This window comes from Pyrgilauda ruficollis, unplaced genomic scaffold, assembly GCF_017590135.1.
Source record: "Pyrgilauda ruficollis isolate IOZ18807 unplaced genomic scaffold, ASM1759013v1 scaffold20, whole genome shotgun sequence".
Taxonomy (NCBI): domain Eukaryota; kingdom Metazoa; phylum Chordata; class Aves; order Passeriformes; family Passeridae; genus Pyrgilauda; species Pyrgilauda ruficollis.
The window spans coordinates 3,961,224-3,979,661 of record NW_024519207.1 but is presented as its reverse complement, the minus strand read 5'-3'; the positions used below and the strand labels follow the sequence as shown (position 1 = coordinate 3,979,661).

Genomic DNA, 18,438 nt, shown 5'->3' with positions numbered 1-18,438 from the left:
TTTTTAAGAGGTCTTTTCTGTAAGTATCATCCATGGAACACTCCAGATCATGTGCCTGATAACGCATAGGACTGTAAACCACTGTGCACAGCAGGCTTTTGTCTGCATTCTCCACCAAACCTTGCCCTTGGAAGATATTTACACAGGCCAAGGAAAAACACACCTACCACTTCAGATTAATTAAGGAGCTTGATTAGCTGTGCCACTAACAACTTCCTTCTCCATTAAAGGTTGAAGTCAACCCCAGCAATTAATTAGCTGAGTGGGCACACCGTTGTTAATCACAGTCTTTGCACAGTTGCACTAGAAGCTGTCTGTGGGTGCCACATCCACACCCACGGTCTGAAAGTCACTCATCTGCTGGCTTACATTTTGACCCAAAATGCAGCAGATGTAACTTCATGGCATCAAGAGTTTTCCAAGCATGCAAGAACATTCCCAATACTTACTCTAAACCACACATATCAAATTAAGTGGGACTTTTATTTTTCTTAGAAGTACAATCAATTAGAAGAGCTCCATTTTACAAACATCACTTCAGCAAATGATTTTTGTTTAGTTCACCACTATCTCTTGATTCATATTGTCCAGGCAGCACTCACATCCAAATGGTTCAAGCATTGAGGTATTTTGCATGGTGTTTGATGTGGTCATTAATAAATGAAGCAATGAAATAATAGCTGTGATCGTAACCCTAGAAAAGAACAGCAATAAAGAAATCAGCAGAGAACATACTCTCATACTCATGCTAAGCTCTCTTAAAGGAAATGTAATGGCCCTCCTGGTTTTATCCATTTTGAGAAATACCTGGAATATATATAAACATGGCAAGGGATATGTAACAGGCTAAGTACAGATGAGCACTAGGAAGCTGAACAAACAGAAAGTCCCTTAATCTGCCCTGATCTGGGCCTGTAAGCTGGAGATGGGTAACAGCAAGGCTCAGCTGCAGAGTGAGATGCAGTCTGAGAGAACAGTTGCCCTCATGGGCATTGTTCTGGTAAAACACAGGGGGAATAAGGAGAACACAGCCCAGGTCTGAGCTACTGCTCCATCACTGTGCTGAAATGTTACCCTCTGGCCCACAGCCCTTCATCAGCACTAAATCTATCTTCAAGTGCAAGGTTTATGATAAAAGAGGACAATCCTTCACTCTCCACAGCTGAGCTCCTCACTGGGTCTGGGTGGAAGTTGCCAGTGGTTTACAAAGACTCCGGTGCTCTCAGGACAGTCTTGTTCTGGGTCACTGCACTACAGGTAAGAGCGATCCTTCCACCTGGGTCTTAACACGAATCTAGGATGTCAAGCAGTTCCACCCCTTCCCTAATTTACACAAACACATGCAAACTAAATCACGCAGTGTTACGGTAAACACGAAACCCACAGCACAGATAAGGGATGCAGCAGAAGGCCGTGTGTTACTCTGGCTCTACAGCGACTGTGATACTCATTAGAAATGATTACTGCTGTGTCTTCAGCCGAGCACAGGCAACCCGAGTCTCCATGCAGGATCAGCCTGTCCAGGCTGGAAACACGACGGCACCTAGTGGTGAAGCGCAGCTGAACAGGGCATTGACGGCCCATGGGACGGGAAAGTGTCACTTCTCACTCTCCTCCTCAAGCGGCCAGGGACAGGCCCACAGTGAGAGCACACCTGCACCCTTACAAACACCCTTCACTGTCTGCTGTACAAAACCACAAACCACAAACAAGAGTCCGACAACCAAGGACTGCAGAAGCAACTTGCCTGCTGCAGCCTGAAGACTACCGGGATTTTCCGCTCGGTGCAGGCAGCGATGAAGTTATCAGGCAGCAACTGGCCTGCAGACAGGAACTGGTCATCTTTGCCTTGGTCAATCAAGATGTCGAGGCGAGCGCCTGAGTAGGACTTCACAAGCTGTGTAGCATCATAGGCCTGCAGAATAAGAGAATTGACATTCAGTTACATATGTTCAACTGTTTCAGTTTGTTGACCGCAGGAAAAGAATGGCACAGACAGAGTCCTGGGCAGTGTTGCGCAGGAAACCAATCTGCACTTTGGAAGAATAAAATCCAGGAAAAGTAATACCCATTGCTTCAAAAAGGGCAAATGTGTGAGCTAGATAATTACCAAGTTGGCAGTTTAACCAAACAGCACATCCAGCCCAGGGCTGACTTCCTACAGAATGGAAGAACAGCAATATAGTCAGTACTACTTCACACCCTTTTGCAAATACTAGATCCTGCTGAAGAAACTTGGTATCTTGGTGTATTTATTCTGGCAGCTAAAAGTCAAAACACCAGTGTGGCACCACTAAACTCACGGGCAGGCATTTAACCTGAAGGTTACCATGATCATTTGACCTAGAAAATTTGGTTCGACTGAGAAACAAAAACTCTAAACATACATGTATCAAAATGTAATTATGATAGGGAACAAGTTACCCATGGGGTCCTGTGCTTATTACATGCTCAAAATAAATAACTCCTTTAAAAAGACATCAAAGTGTTTAAATGCTGTGGAGAAGACCAATCACCAATGGACAGCAAAATCCTAAGTCCTACACCAAGGCATGAGAGCCATCCTTCCAGGATGCCACCAGATCCAGAAATGACACTATGATGGAAATGGGAGCTTGGGCTCAGCCCAGCACTGTGGCCATGGTATCAAGTTATCCAGAACATATTTACATGGCAATTTTAAGCCAAAACAGATCAGAGGTTGTACATCTGTTTCAAAGGCAGATCTAAGTTTGCTCCTGATGGTTGCTGTCGATCTATTGAACTAGGTCTGCAGAAGTGCTCCAAAACAAACTAAGGGGACAGAAAACAGGTTTTTGGGCAGTTGTTTTATGTCACAACAAATCCATTACACTAACTCTAAGCAAGTTTAACTTGTGGTTTCTAAATACACAAACTACTCTATTAACAATGAGAAAAGCACAGAACACTCTCCAATCCTGTAAAGTTTTAATCAGACCTGGAAGTCTTCCTAAGACATACTTTAATCCAATTTACAGGGGACTGAACTGCAGCCTGTGCTTATTACAAGGAAATCTGAGTACATGGTCACGACGATCCCTTCTAACTTAATTATAAAAATACAGCACAATGTTTAAGTTGAGATTAAAAATACTGAAGGGCTGCCCAAATAATGCAGCAACCACGTAGACAAACATTTTTGCATCTTAGCCATTCACATATAACAACTGATAGCTCAAAATTAAGGTCCTGGAGCTAAAAGCAAACTTTGTCTAGTTTAATGCTGTTCTGCAGGATACCAATTTCCAAGTATCTGACAGGCTTCTCTTGGAGGCCTCCCACAGGCTGCCCCTGCAAGATGTCATGAGGCTCATCAGTCTGAACAGTTTGCAGCAGTCTCTCTCTTCAGGCTACTACAAAAATACCCTGCTCATAATTGTTCTCAGCCCAGACTTTAAATCTTCATAAAACTGAGAGGAATGTAGTTGATTTGATGAGAGGCCTGTATGTCATTACATTTCCATAGGCACCATAAGGCAACAGCAAGTCTCTCCTGCCAGAAACAAACAAACAAACAATGCTTTCCTGTGCTTAGGAGTGTAGTAAAACAACAGTACCAGCTCATGGGCAATCCAGAGTTGTTTTCCAGGCTCCTGCTGTGATGTATTTACAGATCACTCATTCATCTGTCATTAAAGAACTGCAGCTGCAACACATACCTCCCATTTGCTTGCATCTGGTCCCAGATATCCACCAAGGGCTTTCTTCCCCCACTGACACTGAGTTGGGTTGCAGATAGGTGCAAATGCTGAGACAGACTGTTCAGAAAGACAGCAGCAAAAAAACCCAAAATTATGTAACAATGAACTGCAGCAAATGAAACTATTTATACATTTAATGCCCCCAAAGAATTCAGTATTATGTTTTCTTCCATCACATTTACAGAAATCTATATAGGCATTAATATACATCATATAAATTATATATGAGGTATATATTATATAATATATATATATGAGGTATATTAATCTTACTTTGTACTTCCCAGGATTCTTCAGAGCAAGAATAAGAGCTCCATGACCTCCCATGGAATGCCCAAAAATAGACATACGTTCAGGGTCAGTTGGAAAATTGGCATTTATTAGTTTAGGCAGCTGTAAAGGAAACAAAAGCATAATAAACATGTTAAAGCAACTTGAGTATGTTTAAGAAAAAAGCACAGAACTAACCAACTTTTAATGCCACTGAAACCACAGGCACATCTCTGGTTCTAGCCTGACATTTGTGACCATGACCTGAAAGCAACTTGAAGGGGAATATGAAATCAAAAGGAAACAGTTCAGCTGATAATAAGTAACTCAAAATATCTCTATAGAAATCGCCCATAACCTTGTAACACAAGATGTGGGAATTTCCTATCACTGAGCCACACCCCTTTATCTCACCCAGCAACACCAAGAGAACCCAACAGCCAAGTTACCTCATCCTTTATGTAGGAATACATCCTGTAGTTTGTTTTCCAAGGATCTTCAGTGGCATCCACATAAAAACCAGCACCGGTGCCAAAATCCCAGCTTTCATCTTCTCCTTCAATATTGCAGCCACCTAGTATGACAAATCTTTCCTTTAGTACATGTTCAGAATTGAAGAACCTCCCATACAAATCAGACTTGAGACACAAGTTTCTCAATCACATCTCTACCCCTTCAACTATAAAACAATTCAGATTTCAATTCATTAGTACAATGTTTTCAAGTGCTATTTCAACACTTTCAAAATTACATAATACCTGCAGATATATCCAATTTCTAAATAGTGTCAATATCTCCATAAATACATATAGCATATACATGTCTTCTAAATTATTCCTGTAAAGCTTTGTCCCATTTACTCAGAAACTTAATCAAAAGTTGGCACGTGTTAATTGATGCTACCAGCTTATTTCAGCCATTAGATCTGTGTGACAAACAGAAGAGAATTTCTTTTTCCCCAGAATGACAGAACCATGTGTCACCAAATGGTGTGTCCAAGCCAATTTATGTGCTTTAAATAGTGCCTGCTACACCTCCCTTTTTAAGATTCTCCAGAAGAGTAATTCACTGTTCCTATCATTTCACAAGTCTACTTCTTCTGCAATTCCCTTCATTGCTTCCACCTATAATTTCCATGAAACTTAAATAATTTCTTCATTGAATAACTGCAGGATTGTATCCTCTTTTCCAAGGCTACACTTTCAAACTAAATCTGCAGATGTATTCTTGAAAGTCAGTACATCCCACCCAGTCCTCCCCTTTGATTAGTCTGTGATTTACCAGCCTGGTCTGCAGAATCTAAAGTAATATTTCAAGGTATATGTGATAGGAATGTTTTGGAGAAAGAGAGGCCATTATTTCCTGCCTATTATTTTAGTACAGTCAGATTACACTGCAAACCCACATGTAACTCAACAGTCCCTCACAATTTGTGCAGAGATGGCTGCTACCCTCCCACAGTGTGAAATCAGGTTTGTACACGGATCAAAGTTGACTTTGCTCCAGTGACATGGCCTTGAACACAGAATGATTCTGTAACTTAACAGCCCAGCAATCACAGGGACTGGGTGCTTAAACATGTTGGATGTAAAAAGTCTATCTTCAGTACCTCAGAGATGAACAAAAACTCAGAAATTCCTGTCAGGCAATGCTCATTATCTAAAAAAACTTTCAGGAAGCCTTGAAAAAAAGAAATTTGAGAATCTGCACAGTATTGCTCAGTATACCTGTCTGGAAAAACAAACCCCTCCAAAGTAGGAAAAGTGAAGTCTATCAAGGCCTGACAGAGGGTCTTGTAATGACAAGTATTTAATGATTTCATGCAGTCTTTTTCCCCATCCAGATACATCTCCTGGCTCCTGGAAGATAATTCTCATGCACTACATAATTAAAATGCATATGTAAGCATTTTCAATACCTCTCGGCTCATGATTATGTTTTAGTTGCTTTTCACTTGTTTTTCCAGACAGCTCAAACAGACTTAAGAACATCTGGGGTCTCTGAGCTAAATTTTAAGAGTATAATATGAAGCTCATACCAAAACTCATTTAAATAGCAGAGCAATATCAGTTACTAGGTGAAAAGGCAAGAGGGAAGCTGCCACGAGGGACTTAAAAGAAATTGGACAAAGCAATTTGCAAAGGCAGTTACACATGAGAGACAGGAGAGACAATTTACACAAATACTACCAAATACTACCAAAACCAAGTTCCAGTCCAACTACCCAATATTAATAAAGCAAAGCTTAGTTGCCCATCTCTAGCCTGCAGTAAATAGCAACAACAAAGTGTGAAGTTCATTCATTCACAAGTTTTGCTCTTCTGTCCCTCTTCTTCATTAGAAACATGTATTTACATTCTTTGATCTGACACAACTTCAAAACCCAGATGTAAAAATTACTTTATGGAAAGAACATTGCTTCTTTTCCATACTGCCTCTAGTCTGATGTAACCCACTAAAGTTTGGGAAATATAAGACTGACACCTTTGTTTACAGCACTCATGAGACTGTGGCAGAATCCAATACAAAACATAAAACAGTGAATCCCTAGTATTTCAAATAACTGCAGATCCACCTTTTCAGATTTCCCATACCATAAGCTCAGCCTTATACAAATAACAGCACATAATTTTAAAAATCCATTCATCAGTAGTCTGTTGTAGCTGCAAGGGAAAAGGGTTTCTAGCTTGCTTTTCAAGTATTGTAATCCTCTGAAGGCATATATTTAATTTGCTTTAGAAGACAGAATACAATTAAGAGCAAGCATTGCATCTTTGTGTGGCAACACAGTTCTGCAGGTTTAATAGGGCCTCAGCACACAAAATATCAGCAAGAATTCTAGTAAGACACACTTGTTTCACTTTTCTTCCCTCTCCTTGTCTGTGCTGAACTTTAGAGCCCTTTTGTTCTAGTTTTAGTGCCAACAATAAATTCCAATGTCAAACCCTTACTACCCCATTATTACATATACAATGTAATCTGAACAATGAAGGTCAAATTTTTACTCAAGTGGGCAACACGCATTTCAGCACACTGCAGGACCCCAATCTCTGAGGACAGAGAGTGCACTTCAGTGTAATGACTGTCACCATGTCTCTTGTGGAACTCACGTGGGCTCGTGTCTGGTGCCACCACAATAAGGCCGTGCTCGGCTGCCGCTTGTTGAAACGCGGCTTTTGTTATAAAATTCTGTTCTGTGCAGGTCAGCCCTAGGGAAATAAAAATATCATTGGTTACCCATTGCTCCTGGCATACTGGTTTCAAAGCCCTTTTTGACAGAAAAGGTTTTGAAAAACAAGTATTCCTATCTCCATAAATATGGAAAATGTTTTCATGAGGCTCAACAATACTTAACAACCCACAGAAACACAGCTGCACTGTCCCATCTAGTCACACCAACAGGTGATCAAAAGCAGATCCATGTGCACCCTGTATCCCCTCCAGCACCTACTCATGCAGTGCCTGGTGCCTGCAGGTACTGGGCATTTAAACCTGCTGACCACAGGCCTTTGCTAAGGCTGACCCTGCTACCTTCTGAGCCCTCATCCTGCAACTACATTTTGCTTTGTACTGTCATCTCAGCTGTTTGCATTGCAGAATCACACACGTGGTCTGACAAATTCTACATACTTTATACAGGACAAAGGGCCTGTAAGCACCCTGGCTCCAAAACCCACAGCAATACATGCCTTTTCTACAGCAGCAGGTCCAAATAAAGTCCAGTTACAAATAAATTACATTTCACACCAATATTTCAATTTTGCTTCACTATGCAAATTGAGAGGAGTTAATGATTCTGGTTTTCTCTGAGGACAAGTTGCCAGTAACCTAATTTGACTGATATATTGCCCAAGACAATACAGTTTACATTCAATAAAATAAATGTGCTGCATGGCTTAGAGCTCTTCAGACAATTTTGATGTTCCTAACCTCAAGTATAAATACTTTTACCCAGTTCACTGTCATGACACAAATCAGACCCACCAGCTATTCTGTGACAAGGAACACAAGTCTCCACACTAACAGTCCTGGTATCCAACTTTCTAAACATAAGTCTCAATAAAGCAACTCCTCAAATTACACAACAGAGCTTCTGCTTTTTATTTTGAATAAAAGAAAAAGAGATTTAATTAATTAATTTTTGATGAGACAACTTCACTCCTGCTGCCTCTTCATCCCCTGGCCCTTTCTGATCCCACAGGTTTACTTCACACCAGACATGCTTGTGCCAAGGCAGCTGACAGCACCTCTCTTTTCAAGTTCACCAGTTGCTTCCTGCAAAGTTGTATTTGGAACAAGGTAGAGTCCACAGGACAAATGTGCTGGCTTCCATGGGCTCTTTTCACATCCCTAGTCTGTCAGCTGAAGCAGTTTTTAAAAACAAATGACAGCAGGAATTGTTCCAAGGGGAAGGCCTTACAGGAGAACCTTTATATATACCCTTTGGAACTAAAGGTATGAACATTTTAGAACAAAAGGGCAGAACCCTTTGAGCATTTTAGAACACAATCTGGTAGGCTACCCCCAAGCTGCATTCTGATTTATCACATTACACTCAAACTAAGTGTGCCTTCCAGAAGATGAGTTTCTGTAGAATCCAGGAGCTGCCACTTCAGCACCTCTACATTAAATTTTCAGTAACTGTAGTGCAGTAGTTTAAAAATGTTTAAGATTGTATTTTTTAAGTTACTAAGACTCATGTCACTTACCTGACAGCCAATACAGCACAGGACACTTCCCATTTTCTGCTTTTGGAGGCAAGTAGATTCCAAATTTCATTTTGCATTTTAGCTCTGCACTGCATTAATAAAATATTCCTTGTTATCACCACTGCTTCATTAACAAAGTCACTACCATTAAAAAAAAGGAATCAGTGGATCAGTGCATTTCATTGAAAGGGAGACCTGGTCAGTGAATTGTAGCAACTAAGTTAAAGGAACGGAAAATAAATTTTTAAACTCTGCCTTAGACTCTAGATTTGGCAACAGCTAACTTTCCAACCTTGTTCTGAATACACTTAAAACAGAGACTTACAAATAAGCCACATTTTCACAGAGCTGCTAACCAAGAACAGGTTGAAGATGGAATTTTGAATCCCAGCAATATTTAGCCTGAGCTTTGGCTATCAAATTGCAAAACAATTTTTACTGAAGAACACATCCACATGAGTTGCACAACATAAAATGTGCAGCATGTGCCAGCAGGCGAGGTTTTCAATCTACTAAGTCTACCAAGTCTAAGACAAATTAGTTGCTCAATTAATACTAAAACCTAAAACTATCAATAAACTCTTTTATCTAAGCACAAGTGATGATTTCATTTTTATTTGGATCAATTTTTTTTTTAAAGCTTGGGTTTTTTTGTACACCTTCATTAAACTAGAATCTCTTCACTGAGCCACTGCTCACAGCACTTTTCCAGGGTGCACAGAAGTAAGCAAGTGGAGCTTTGCAAACACAGTGGTTCTCTGTGCTGCAAACAGGACAGCCCAAAGTAACGAAGCTCCATTTTCACAGGTAAAAGTACTAGCTTCCCACCTCAGCTCTGCAGCTAAATATACTAGACTGTGTTAAACATTAACACAGAAATTCAAGAGCACAGCCAAAGCAGCAGTAGACACTATTCCTGAAATATGGATATTCGTGAGAGCATGCTGTTTTCCTGCAGACTGAAAACACTGACAGCAATGGATTCACTGCCCCAAGCTAAACATCTTGGCTGCTTTAGTGGTGTTTACCTGTCATGTTCAAACACCTTCTGGAAACCTTCAAAGCATTTGTTGCTGGAAACCTGTTTCAGTGCCATGATTTTAACTGGGGGGGAAAAAAAGGAGAAAGTTAAATTTCAAAATAAAACAATCCTGGTCTTAGCCTTTTTGAGAACAAAAGAGTTGAATACAACTTGTAGTATCTTTGCTTAATGTTACCATTTCTCAGAAGAATTTCCTGCACACGCTTTCTGATCTTTCATTAACTTTCTATTTCCCCACAAAAAAAGGGACAGGGGAGGCTGCACTCATGTGAGCAGAATGGGCAACGCCTACCTGCTTTCCTACAGACCCACATGTCCAACGACCTTTTCCTCAGTACTAACTGTGGCTTGCTCTTTGGCTCCCAAACAAGCATTCCCATGTGCTGTGGTTAGCCTGGAGCTCCCTGTGCCAGGCTATTACTTCCACAATTACCACACAGGAAAAAAACCACCTGTCCCACCTTTCCTTCTCTTGTGTGTGACAGTATCCAGCCACTAACTACCAAGCTACTGAACCTTATTCTCATCTTTGATGGAAGTTAACTACCACATTCTAACAGTCTGTGGGACAGCAGAAACAGAGGAGCAGAAGGCTTATTTCCACGGCAAATGGTATGAAAAATACAAGCAAAGCAGAGCCATGGGAGTTTTAGAACAGCTGGTAGTGCAAGTGTGCTAAGGAAACAAGGCAAGGCTGACACAAAAGTGGACACTGTCAGCTTGCCCGGGGCAGTAAGGCCAAGCAGGGAGCTGAAGGGTGAACAGACGGCAGGGTCACAGAATCACAGAACATTCGAGTCGGAAGGGACGCCCAGGGATCATCGCGTCCAGCTCCCGGCCCTGCACAGGCTATCCCCAAGAGCTACACCCCGTGCCTGAGAGCATTGTCCAAATGCTCCCTGAGCTCTGTCAGGCTGGTGCCGTGACCACTTCCCTGGGGAGCTCTTCCAGTGCCCAACCACCCCCTGAATGAAGAACCTTTCCCTGATATCCAACCTAAACCTGCTCTGACACAACTTCAGGCCATTCCCCAGGGTCCTGTCACCGGCACACCAGAAAATCCTGAGGGGCACCCAAGGAACATCAGACCAGGTAACAAATGCCAAAAGGAAAGCGTGCCGTCCCTCACACCTGCGCGCTCCTAGGGGGCAGCGGGCAAGAAGAAGCACGCAGCACGGGGAGCCCTCGGGGGCTCATCGCTGTCCCCCGCGGGGCTGGGGCCGAGGGCCGTCTGCCCAGCACGCCTTACCGCCATGGCACGGCAGCGCCGCCAAGGCCCGGGCCCGGCTCGGGACGCCCCTTTCCACAGAGCCCGCCCTGCCCGCTGCGCCACAGCGCTCCCTGTGCCTCCACTGCCACCCTCCCGCCTCCGGCCGGGCCCGCACGCTCCAGGCGCTGCCGCCGTCGCCTCCCGGCCCGTTCCCGCTGCCACTGCCGCTACCATTCCCGTTCCCGCTGCCATTCCCGCAGCCTTACCGCGGCGGAGCGGCGGGAAGGGGCGGCCCCAGCGCGGAGGCGGCTCCTCCTCCCGGCCCGGGCCGGCCCGCACCGCCCCCTCACGCCATGGCGCTGCCAGGCCCCGGCCGCCGCCCGGGCACAGCCGGGCCTGCGGGGCCGCACCACGTCAAAACACGTGTAAACATGTTCTTAAAAAAAGGTTGCTCTGTCATGTTCGGTCCTTATATACTTTAAAAGTCTGATGAAGAAAGGGGATTTAATCCGTGAAACAGCAGCGAACAAGCTCTAATTGATGTCCAGGTCCTAGAAAGGCAAATTGCTTGTAGGTAGAATTGCCTTGTTAAATTTTAGGGCTTGGCGTGTTTCAGGGCTCTGAGACCTAGGGAGAGGTTGGCAAAGCTCGGGGACAGGGATGTGCTGCTGGTGGTGGGCACAAAGAACGCAGAATTTACGGGCCACAATAACTTTTGGCAGAACTCCTAGGACAGGGAAGAAAATAACAAAGAAAACTCATTAACTGAGCTGAAATCAGCTCTAATTGGGTAGAAGATAATTCTGATGGGGAGGTTGTGACCATTGACTCACAACCCACTGACTCAAGAAATGCACCAGAGAATCCATAATAGTGAACTATTCAAAGCAGCCTTTGTGTTCGTGCTATGGTCTCTCGACTATTCCAAGGGGGAAAAAAGTTGCTGAAGTGACCTGAGCTGGGACCACTACATTGTTCCGTTGCAAATATTTTATATTTTCCCTTCAGGATTCCAGAGTTCTTCATAGCAGGTGCCACCAGACAAACTGCTGATTCTATAATAAATCCAAATTCTAGTGTAGGTATTTTACACCTCGCCTGCAAGATCACAAAGTAATGAAGATATTTGGTAGTGCTTCTATCTTATTCATAACCCAAATAATCTCACTTTGTGCTGGGTTTTAATTATTTATTTATTTATTTGTTTATTTGCAGTTAAACATGCCTATCAGTTGTCAAAAATGTCCTCAGCAAAGCTCTTTCCTACTTTGTAGTCTTGTGCCATGTACTGCTTTGGCAGCAACTATTTTTGCCTATAATATTTTTCAGTCTTGACTTTTCCAATTCATTTTATATTTTTGAATCCTAATTCTAGTAATGCACAGTATTGACAGTTTTGTCCCTGCATTACTTTCTGTTCTTCCCCAGCAGATCCATTTGGACCACAGCTGCTGGACCCCAGATGTGGGCCTTGCATCTTGTCTTCCAGAGCAGCTTTCCTATCCTGCCTCTGTACTTTGATGTAGTTGGTACAAATAGTCTGTCTCTGAGCTGTTTAAACCTCCTTGTCTCAACTTTCCTTTTTCAAGCTGCGTTTAAAATGCAATCAATCAAATTAAATTATGTACTTAAGTACTCTTCAGGTTGTTCCTTCCATCTCAGTGTATAGTAAAATACAGGGCACCTCCAACAAAGGAACAATTTGCATCTAATTCCATTGATTCAGAATGCTGGACAATTGCTTTATTAAAACTATATTATATTATATTACATCAATACTATATTATAACTATACTAAAGAGATACGATACTATACTATACTATACTATACTATACTATACTATACTATACTATACTATACTATACTATACTATACTATACTAAATTACATACTAAAGAAAACTTGTGACTGTCTTCTGACAGTCAGGACACAGCTTAGAGTGATTGGCCAAGGAAACAAAACAATCCTCAGCAGAATCCAATTACCAGATCCCTTCAGGTAAACCCTAACACATTCCACATGTGCAAAAACAACAGGACCAGTAAGTAGAGATAAGCATTGTTTTCTCTTCTTCTCTCTGTGCTTCTCCAGGAAAAAACCTGAGAGAGGGACTTATCTCTCTCTCTGTTCAGAGAATGTGAATGCCACATGTGTGCATTTTGTAGCTCCCTAAATGTCTCTTCCTAGCAAGATAATGCCCAGTTAATTTGAACTGAACTGTAGCCAGTCTGTTTTCTCTCTTATATATCTAGAGAGCTGTTGTTACACACATCTTATTTTCCCTAATATCGCAATTGTTTTTATCTCTTTATCTATTGTCAGTATGAAATCTGCGTAACTCAGGCAGTGATACTGATCAAATTTTGATGTGCTTGTGCTCTTGCTATCCAAGTCCATTATATAACATCTGCCCTATTTACTCCCATTTCAGAGTGAATATTCAGAAGGGTTCACCTGAGAGCCTGCTGATGAGTTTCCCTAGCCTCCCCACACCTCCATGTCAAGATGTATGCATTATTTTTATGTCTTTTCCGTCAAAAATGGCTGAACATAAATGCATAGGTGAATTATGCAAGGGCTGTGTTTCAGCCCTTCAGAGAGCTGAGAGCTTTCATGGCACAGATCTGACACACCAGGATAGTGTTAAGAACAGTGTAAGGCAGAGGGAGCCAAGCTGGTGCAGTCTCCTCTGTGCTGTAGTGTAGATCTTTCTAGTATCTTTGGTTGTGGACATTTGTTTAACCTTAATTCCATTTCTGTATCCTTTCAGATGTGTCTGCAGTTCTAACCTGTGAATTCATTTTGTTTGCATTCTGCCTATCATTTCAGATTCTCTAAAAAATAGAGGATATGAAACAGGCTTCCTTTCCTTCATCATTATAAAAGACATCTCATATGGTACAGCAGGGCAACCAGTAGAAATGGGGATATTAAAATGAAAGAATGACAGATACTAACTTTGGAAAATCTTTTGGCTTATGTACTCTTGCTTTATTATATTCCAGTACAGCACATACTGTTCCAACATACTTTCTCTGTGTTCTCCCTACACAGACAGTGCTTTCTACCATCTTATCACTCAGATCACTGGATGATCTCATCCAGTGGTGAGATATGATTTCACATCATCACCTAGAATTTCTCTTGGTATCAGTAAGAAAGTCTTTGCATTCTGTCAGAATGGTTTTTGCCTTTTCACCATCTTTCTGTACTTGGGGAAACATTACACTATCTTCAACACTCAAAACACATTTTTTGTGAAGCTTCCAGCAAGAAACTTCTACATTGCAGCCAAACAACCTGTATGTCTTCAAGCTTATGGCACCAAATTTTTCCTTTCCCATTTTCTTTGCAGTAAGTACAGTCTTTCCATCAGCCATGCATCTGAAAAAGGGTACACACTTTTCTAATGTTCTAATACTTTTTATGGTAGTCTGAATTAAGAGTGGTGGTTACTAACTTCCTCCTGCCTGCTTTTCAGTAATTTTTTCTCAACTTTTTGCATGTGATCACATCATCACTGGTTATTCAGAGCTCTGAATTCACACTTCACTGTTGACTTTGCCAAGAGATTGTTTTCTGTTTTTTTCTGTAAAGAACTTATCCGGTGTTCTTTATAGCAACTGATTATAATTAAGTCTTTTAGAATTCTAATATGATATTTATCTAAATTATTTTAAACTGTTTTATGCCATGCTATCAGTCATTTTCAACAAACATATATGCTGGCAACAGTATCATCCCTCAGTATATTTCATGCTGGCTGTATTGACGCAACCTGTTTCAAGTCTTTAGCTTTTCATGGGAGAAAGTTTGCACAGGGAAAGGGAAAATTTTCTGTACAACTCTATTTTCATTGATTATCTTTATTATTTCCCCTTCCTTCTACATGCATCTATCTTTTACCTTTTATTCCCAGATGGAAGTTAGGTCTGAGCTTCTTTTCTTTCTTTCCTACACATCCTCACTTTCTTTATCTGTGTACATTGAGGGCTTTTTTCTGCTTTGCTCTAATTCTTGATTTCATTATTTCCTTTCTGGTCATTAGTGTGTCATTTGAGTCCCTAGGTCTCTGAGAACGTTCATAAATCATCTTTGCAGAGAGGTTATGGAGAACATAAACACAGAAGATTTGCAGTTGCAGAACAAGTAATTTGTGATAAGAAAATAGAAAAAGTAATGTTTTTTTGAAAAATTCTTTGTCTGTGGAGCAGTTAAAGCTCTTACAACTTTTCCGAGGAATTCCTTTTTCCAAGAAATTTCCACCCAGTCATGCTTCTTTTATTACAGTAATGTAAGAAACATTAGTAATATTTTATTATCACTTCAGAAAAATGGAAAATTAAGTGCATTACAACTGATATTAAATCCAGTGAGGAAAATGCTGCTAGTAATTCTAACAGAAAGTATTTTCCTCTTAATGTGTTACAATTAAAAATGAATGTCTTCTTTTTTCATAGCAAATTAATTGCACATATTTGTATTATGTCTTTTGTTTTCTATTTATTTCTAGTACAGATTAATTTTGAACCTATGAAGAGTCTGCCTGTTTGAGAAATTTTTCCACATACAGTTTTAAATATCTCATGTATTTACTGAACCCTTGAGGCTGGCATTTTGAATTCAGATATTCAAATAAACTTTGCTGTATAGTTGCAGCTAAGGAAAGATATTGGCTGACAGGAATGTAATCATGAAGACCTGATTTAGCAAATGCCAAAGGACAAATTTAAACTCAATTTAAGCAAATAAATAATATAGTAGAACATTAGGGCTTGTCTTATTAATGGGAGCTGCAAGGAGATGTGGAGACATAAATGCCATTTGTTTAGGCTTGTTGTTGTCATTCCAAAGGAGACAGGCTTTTCTTTAGGTCTTGTGGAATAAGTTAAGATCAGCAACACCAGCTGGCATGCCTTGATCCCTACATGAACCTTGAAGTAATACATGTGCAGTAGACTTTCTTTCTTGGTCTTGGTGGACAGTTCAGGCCACAGACTTGAAGTCATTTATCAAAACCAGGGTCAAAGTAGCAGACAGAGCTTTCATGTGTATCATAAATTCTTCCTGTGAGGATTATTTAAATCTGTTATGTATAATGAGGTAAGACAGAGAATCATACAAAATTACAATAAAAGATTACTTTAAAGAGCATGGCTTTTGGAAAAGTTGAGGAAAAGACAGTGATTTATTGCTGTCAAAGATGACTATGGTAACATGCCCACATGGCTTTTGGAACAACTGGCCTGATCCCCTGCAGAGAGTATATATTTCAATAATCTCTTGATTCCTAGAGGGAATACAGACAATGAAAAGGTCAGAAGATTCCAAACATCATTTAAGATGGAAAAGTAAAAGTAGATGCTTATATTGCCCAAAGACAATTGGCAAAAATCTTGATTGATCTGATTTTAAGAAAAGATTAGTCTGGAAGTTAAAAAAAAAAAAGAATAAACCTTGAAGGGAACAAATTTTCAATCACTAATATCAGGATTATTTAGTTAGTGTCTAAAAGTGTCAAAATTAGAGTCTAAAATATCAAGAAAACTAAGGGCAGGTCAGCCTTGCCACCAGTTCCAAGGAAGTAATAGAACAAATCCTCCTGAGAGGCATTTCCAGGTATACAAAGAACAAGAAGGTGAGTAGGAATAGCCAACGTGAATTTACCAAGAGCACAGCACACCTGACCAGTCTAATTACTTTCTGAACAGAATTCTGCATCAACGGACCAAGCAGGAGCAGTGGAAGTTGTATACGTTAGTAAGGGCTTGGAAAGAACTTCTAATAGTTCTCCTTGTGTCCTCAAACAAGATTGGAGAAATAAGGTGGGGGGAAGATTGGCTTCATTGCTGGGCTCAGGGAGTATTGATCAGCAGTCCAGAGTCCAGCTGCCAGAGTGACACCCCTCGGGGATTGATACGATGGACAGGACTGTTTAGTGTCTTTATTACTGATCTGGGTGATGAGATGGAGGGCAGTCTGAGATATGCAGGTGAGAAAAAGCCAGTTTATATTACTCCCTGCAGTAACAAAGATAAAGAGAGAAGTATAATAGATCTTTGGGAAAAGGAGACACTTCAGAAATATATTCTGGAGTTCTGGAAAAAAATCTAAGCTGCAGTAGGAAAGGGACTATAATATAGGTCACTATTGATAAAACAGCTCATTGAAAGAAAAGGAAAGGAAAGAGCTTATTGCTATTGACGGTGACAAGGTCCACAGTGCAAAGCAAGCCTTCTCACTTGAAGGGTTCACTGTCCAAAAGACAGGAAGGGGGAAAAATAATTTCTACACTTCTCATGTGGAGAACAGAAATATTGACTTCCAGAATGCAGCCATGATGATTATGCTCGTGTGGAAACTTCAGTCTTTATTTTATGTGTAGTTATAGGCAGCAATTCCAAATATTCTGGTGGAGTAACTGTTGGACTAATCTGCTTCTGAATCCTGAGATTTTCTGCCTTTGTTTGCCCTGAATAGATCCATTTCTTTCAAAAAAATTTCTGAAGCAGGTATCCTGCCTTGGATGAATTTTCAGGTCCTGTGTGCGTCTTCCCAAATGGCTATGATTTTTTTTCCCATGGGAAGAATCAAAGAGGAATTTTAGGATAATCTGTCTTTCTTTGGGGCATTCAGGGTCTCACAACTGCTGTACTTCATCTTGGGAAGTGTCTTTATGAACTACTTTTGATCCATATTTTTGCTGGTTCTAAAAACCTAAAGTAAGTAAACCTGACTCACTTCTGACATAAATCTCAATTGCAATAACTGTGCATTGCTAGAATTTTTTTTAATGGGTGAACAAGAACTGCAGATTTCCAGATATGCTTTTGAAATCTGTTTTCACCATCATTGGAAAGTAGAGGTTTATAGGAAGGGGACCTTCATCCATGTCTTTTAAGTTCTGGGTTCTGTTCCTAGCTTACTGCATGGCTTCTTTTGCTGATTTTATCTCACTGTACCTCAGCTGCCCATCAGCAAATAAATCCCCAGCAACAGTTGTCTCTTCCTGAAAACAGTTGTAAGAATAAATAAAAGTGGATGTAGTCTGACAGTGACTGCAGTAATCTGTTTAACATGCTTCTTTCCCCATTTTAGTCCTTAGATCTAGATCTGTAAGGTAAAGCCTCACTTAATATGTGTGCTCCTCTTTCATCAGCCACTGGCTTCTTGAGCAGATCAGAAGAATCTGAATCAGAATCTTTTTGCCTTGTCCCAGATGGTTGTTCCTTAAAAGACCCATGCAGCAAAGAAGCTGTTTCCCCTCAAAGATCCCCAATGTGACTGGGGGAAAAATATTCCCTATACCTATCTCCAGGCTTAGCCTTAGGCCCATAAACCCCAAGAATTTAGTTTTGAAAAGCAAAGTTATGTGGCCACATTACATCTGCTGTTAGTTGGGAATGGAGATATATTCTACTTGTGGGATTTGAAGACTAGGATTTCTTCAGTAGGCAATTCCAAAGGGTCATTCTTTCCACTTG

General features: G+C 40.9%; 1 protein-coding gene across 8 annotated transcripts; it reads right to left on the bottom strand.

The window, feature by feature from the left end:
* Window positions 1–464: 464 nt before the first annotated feature.
* ESD (esterase D) lies at window positions 465–11,319 on the bottom strand. 8 transcript variants are annotated; one of them, XM_041466923.1, is made up of 9 exons: window positions 11,220–11,319; window positions 9,730–9,805; window positions 8,702–8,790; window positions 7,103–7,201; window positions 4,442–4,566; window positions 3,996–4,115; window positions 3,681–3,779; window positions 1,748–1,915; window positions 465–694 (listed from the first exon to the last, which is right to left on the bottom strand). In XM_041466923.1, exons 2-9 carry the CDS (start codon window positions 9,795–9,797, stop codon window positions 614–616), a joined length of 849 nt encoding a protein of 282 aa, XP_041322857.1. In that variant the 5' UTR covers window positions 9,798–9,805; window positions 11,220–11,319; the 3' UTR covers window positions 465–613. The 8 variants fall into 8 exon arrangements, with proteins under 8 accessions (XP_041322857.1, XP_041322859.1, XP_041322860.1 ...); XM_041466925.1 differs by lacking the exon at window positions 11,220–11,319 and adding an exon at window positions 11,185–11,205; XM_041466926.1 differs by lacking the exon at window positions 11,220–11,319 and adding an exon at window positions 11,129–11,146.
* Window positions 11,320–18,438: the final 7,119 nt, after the last annotated feature.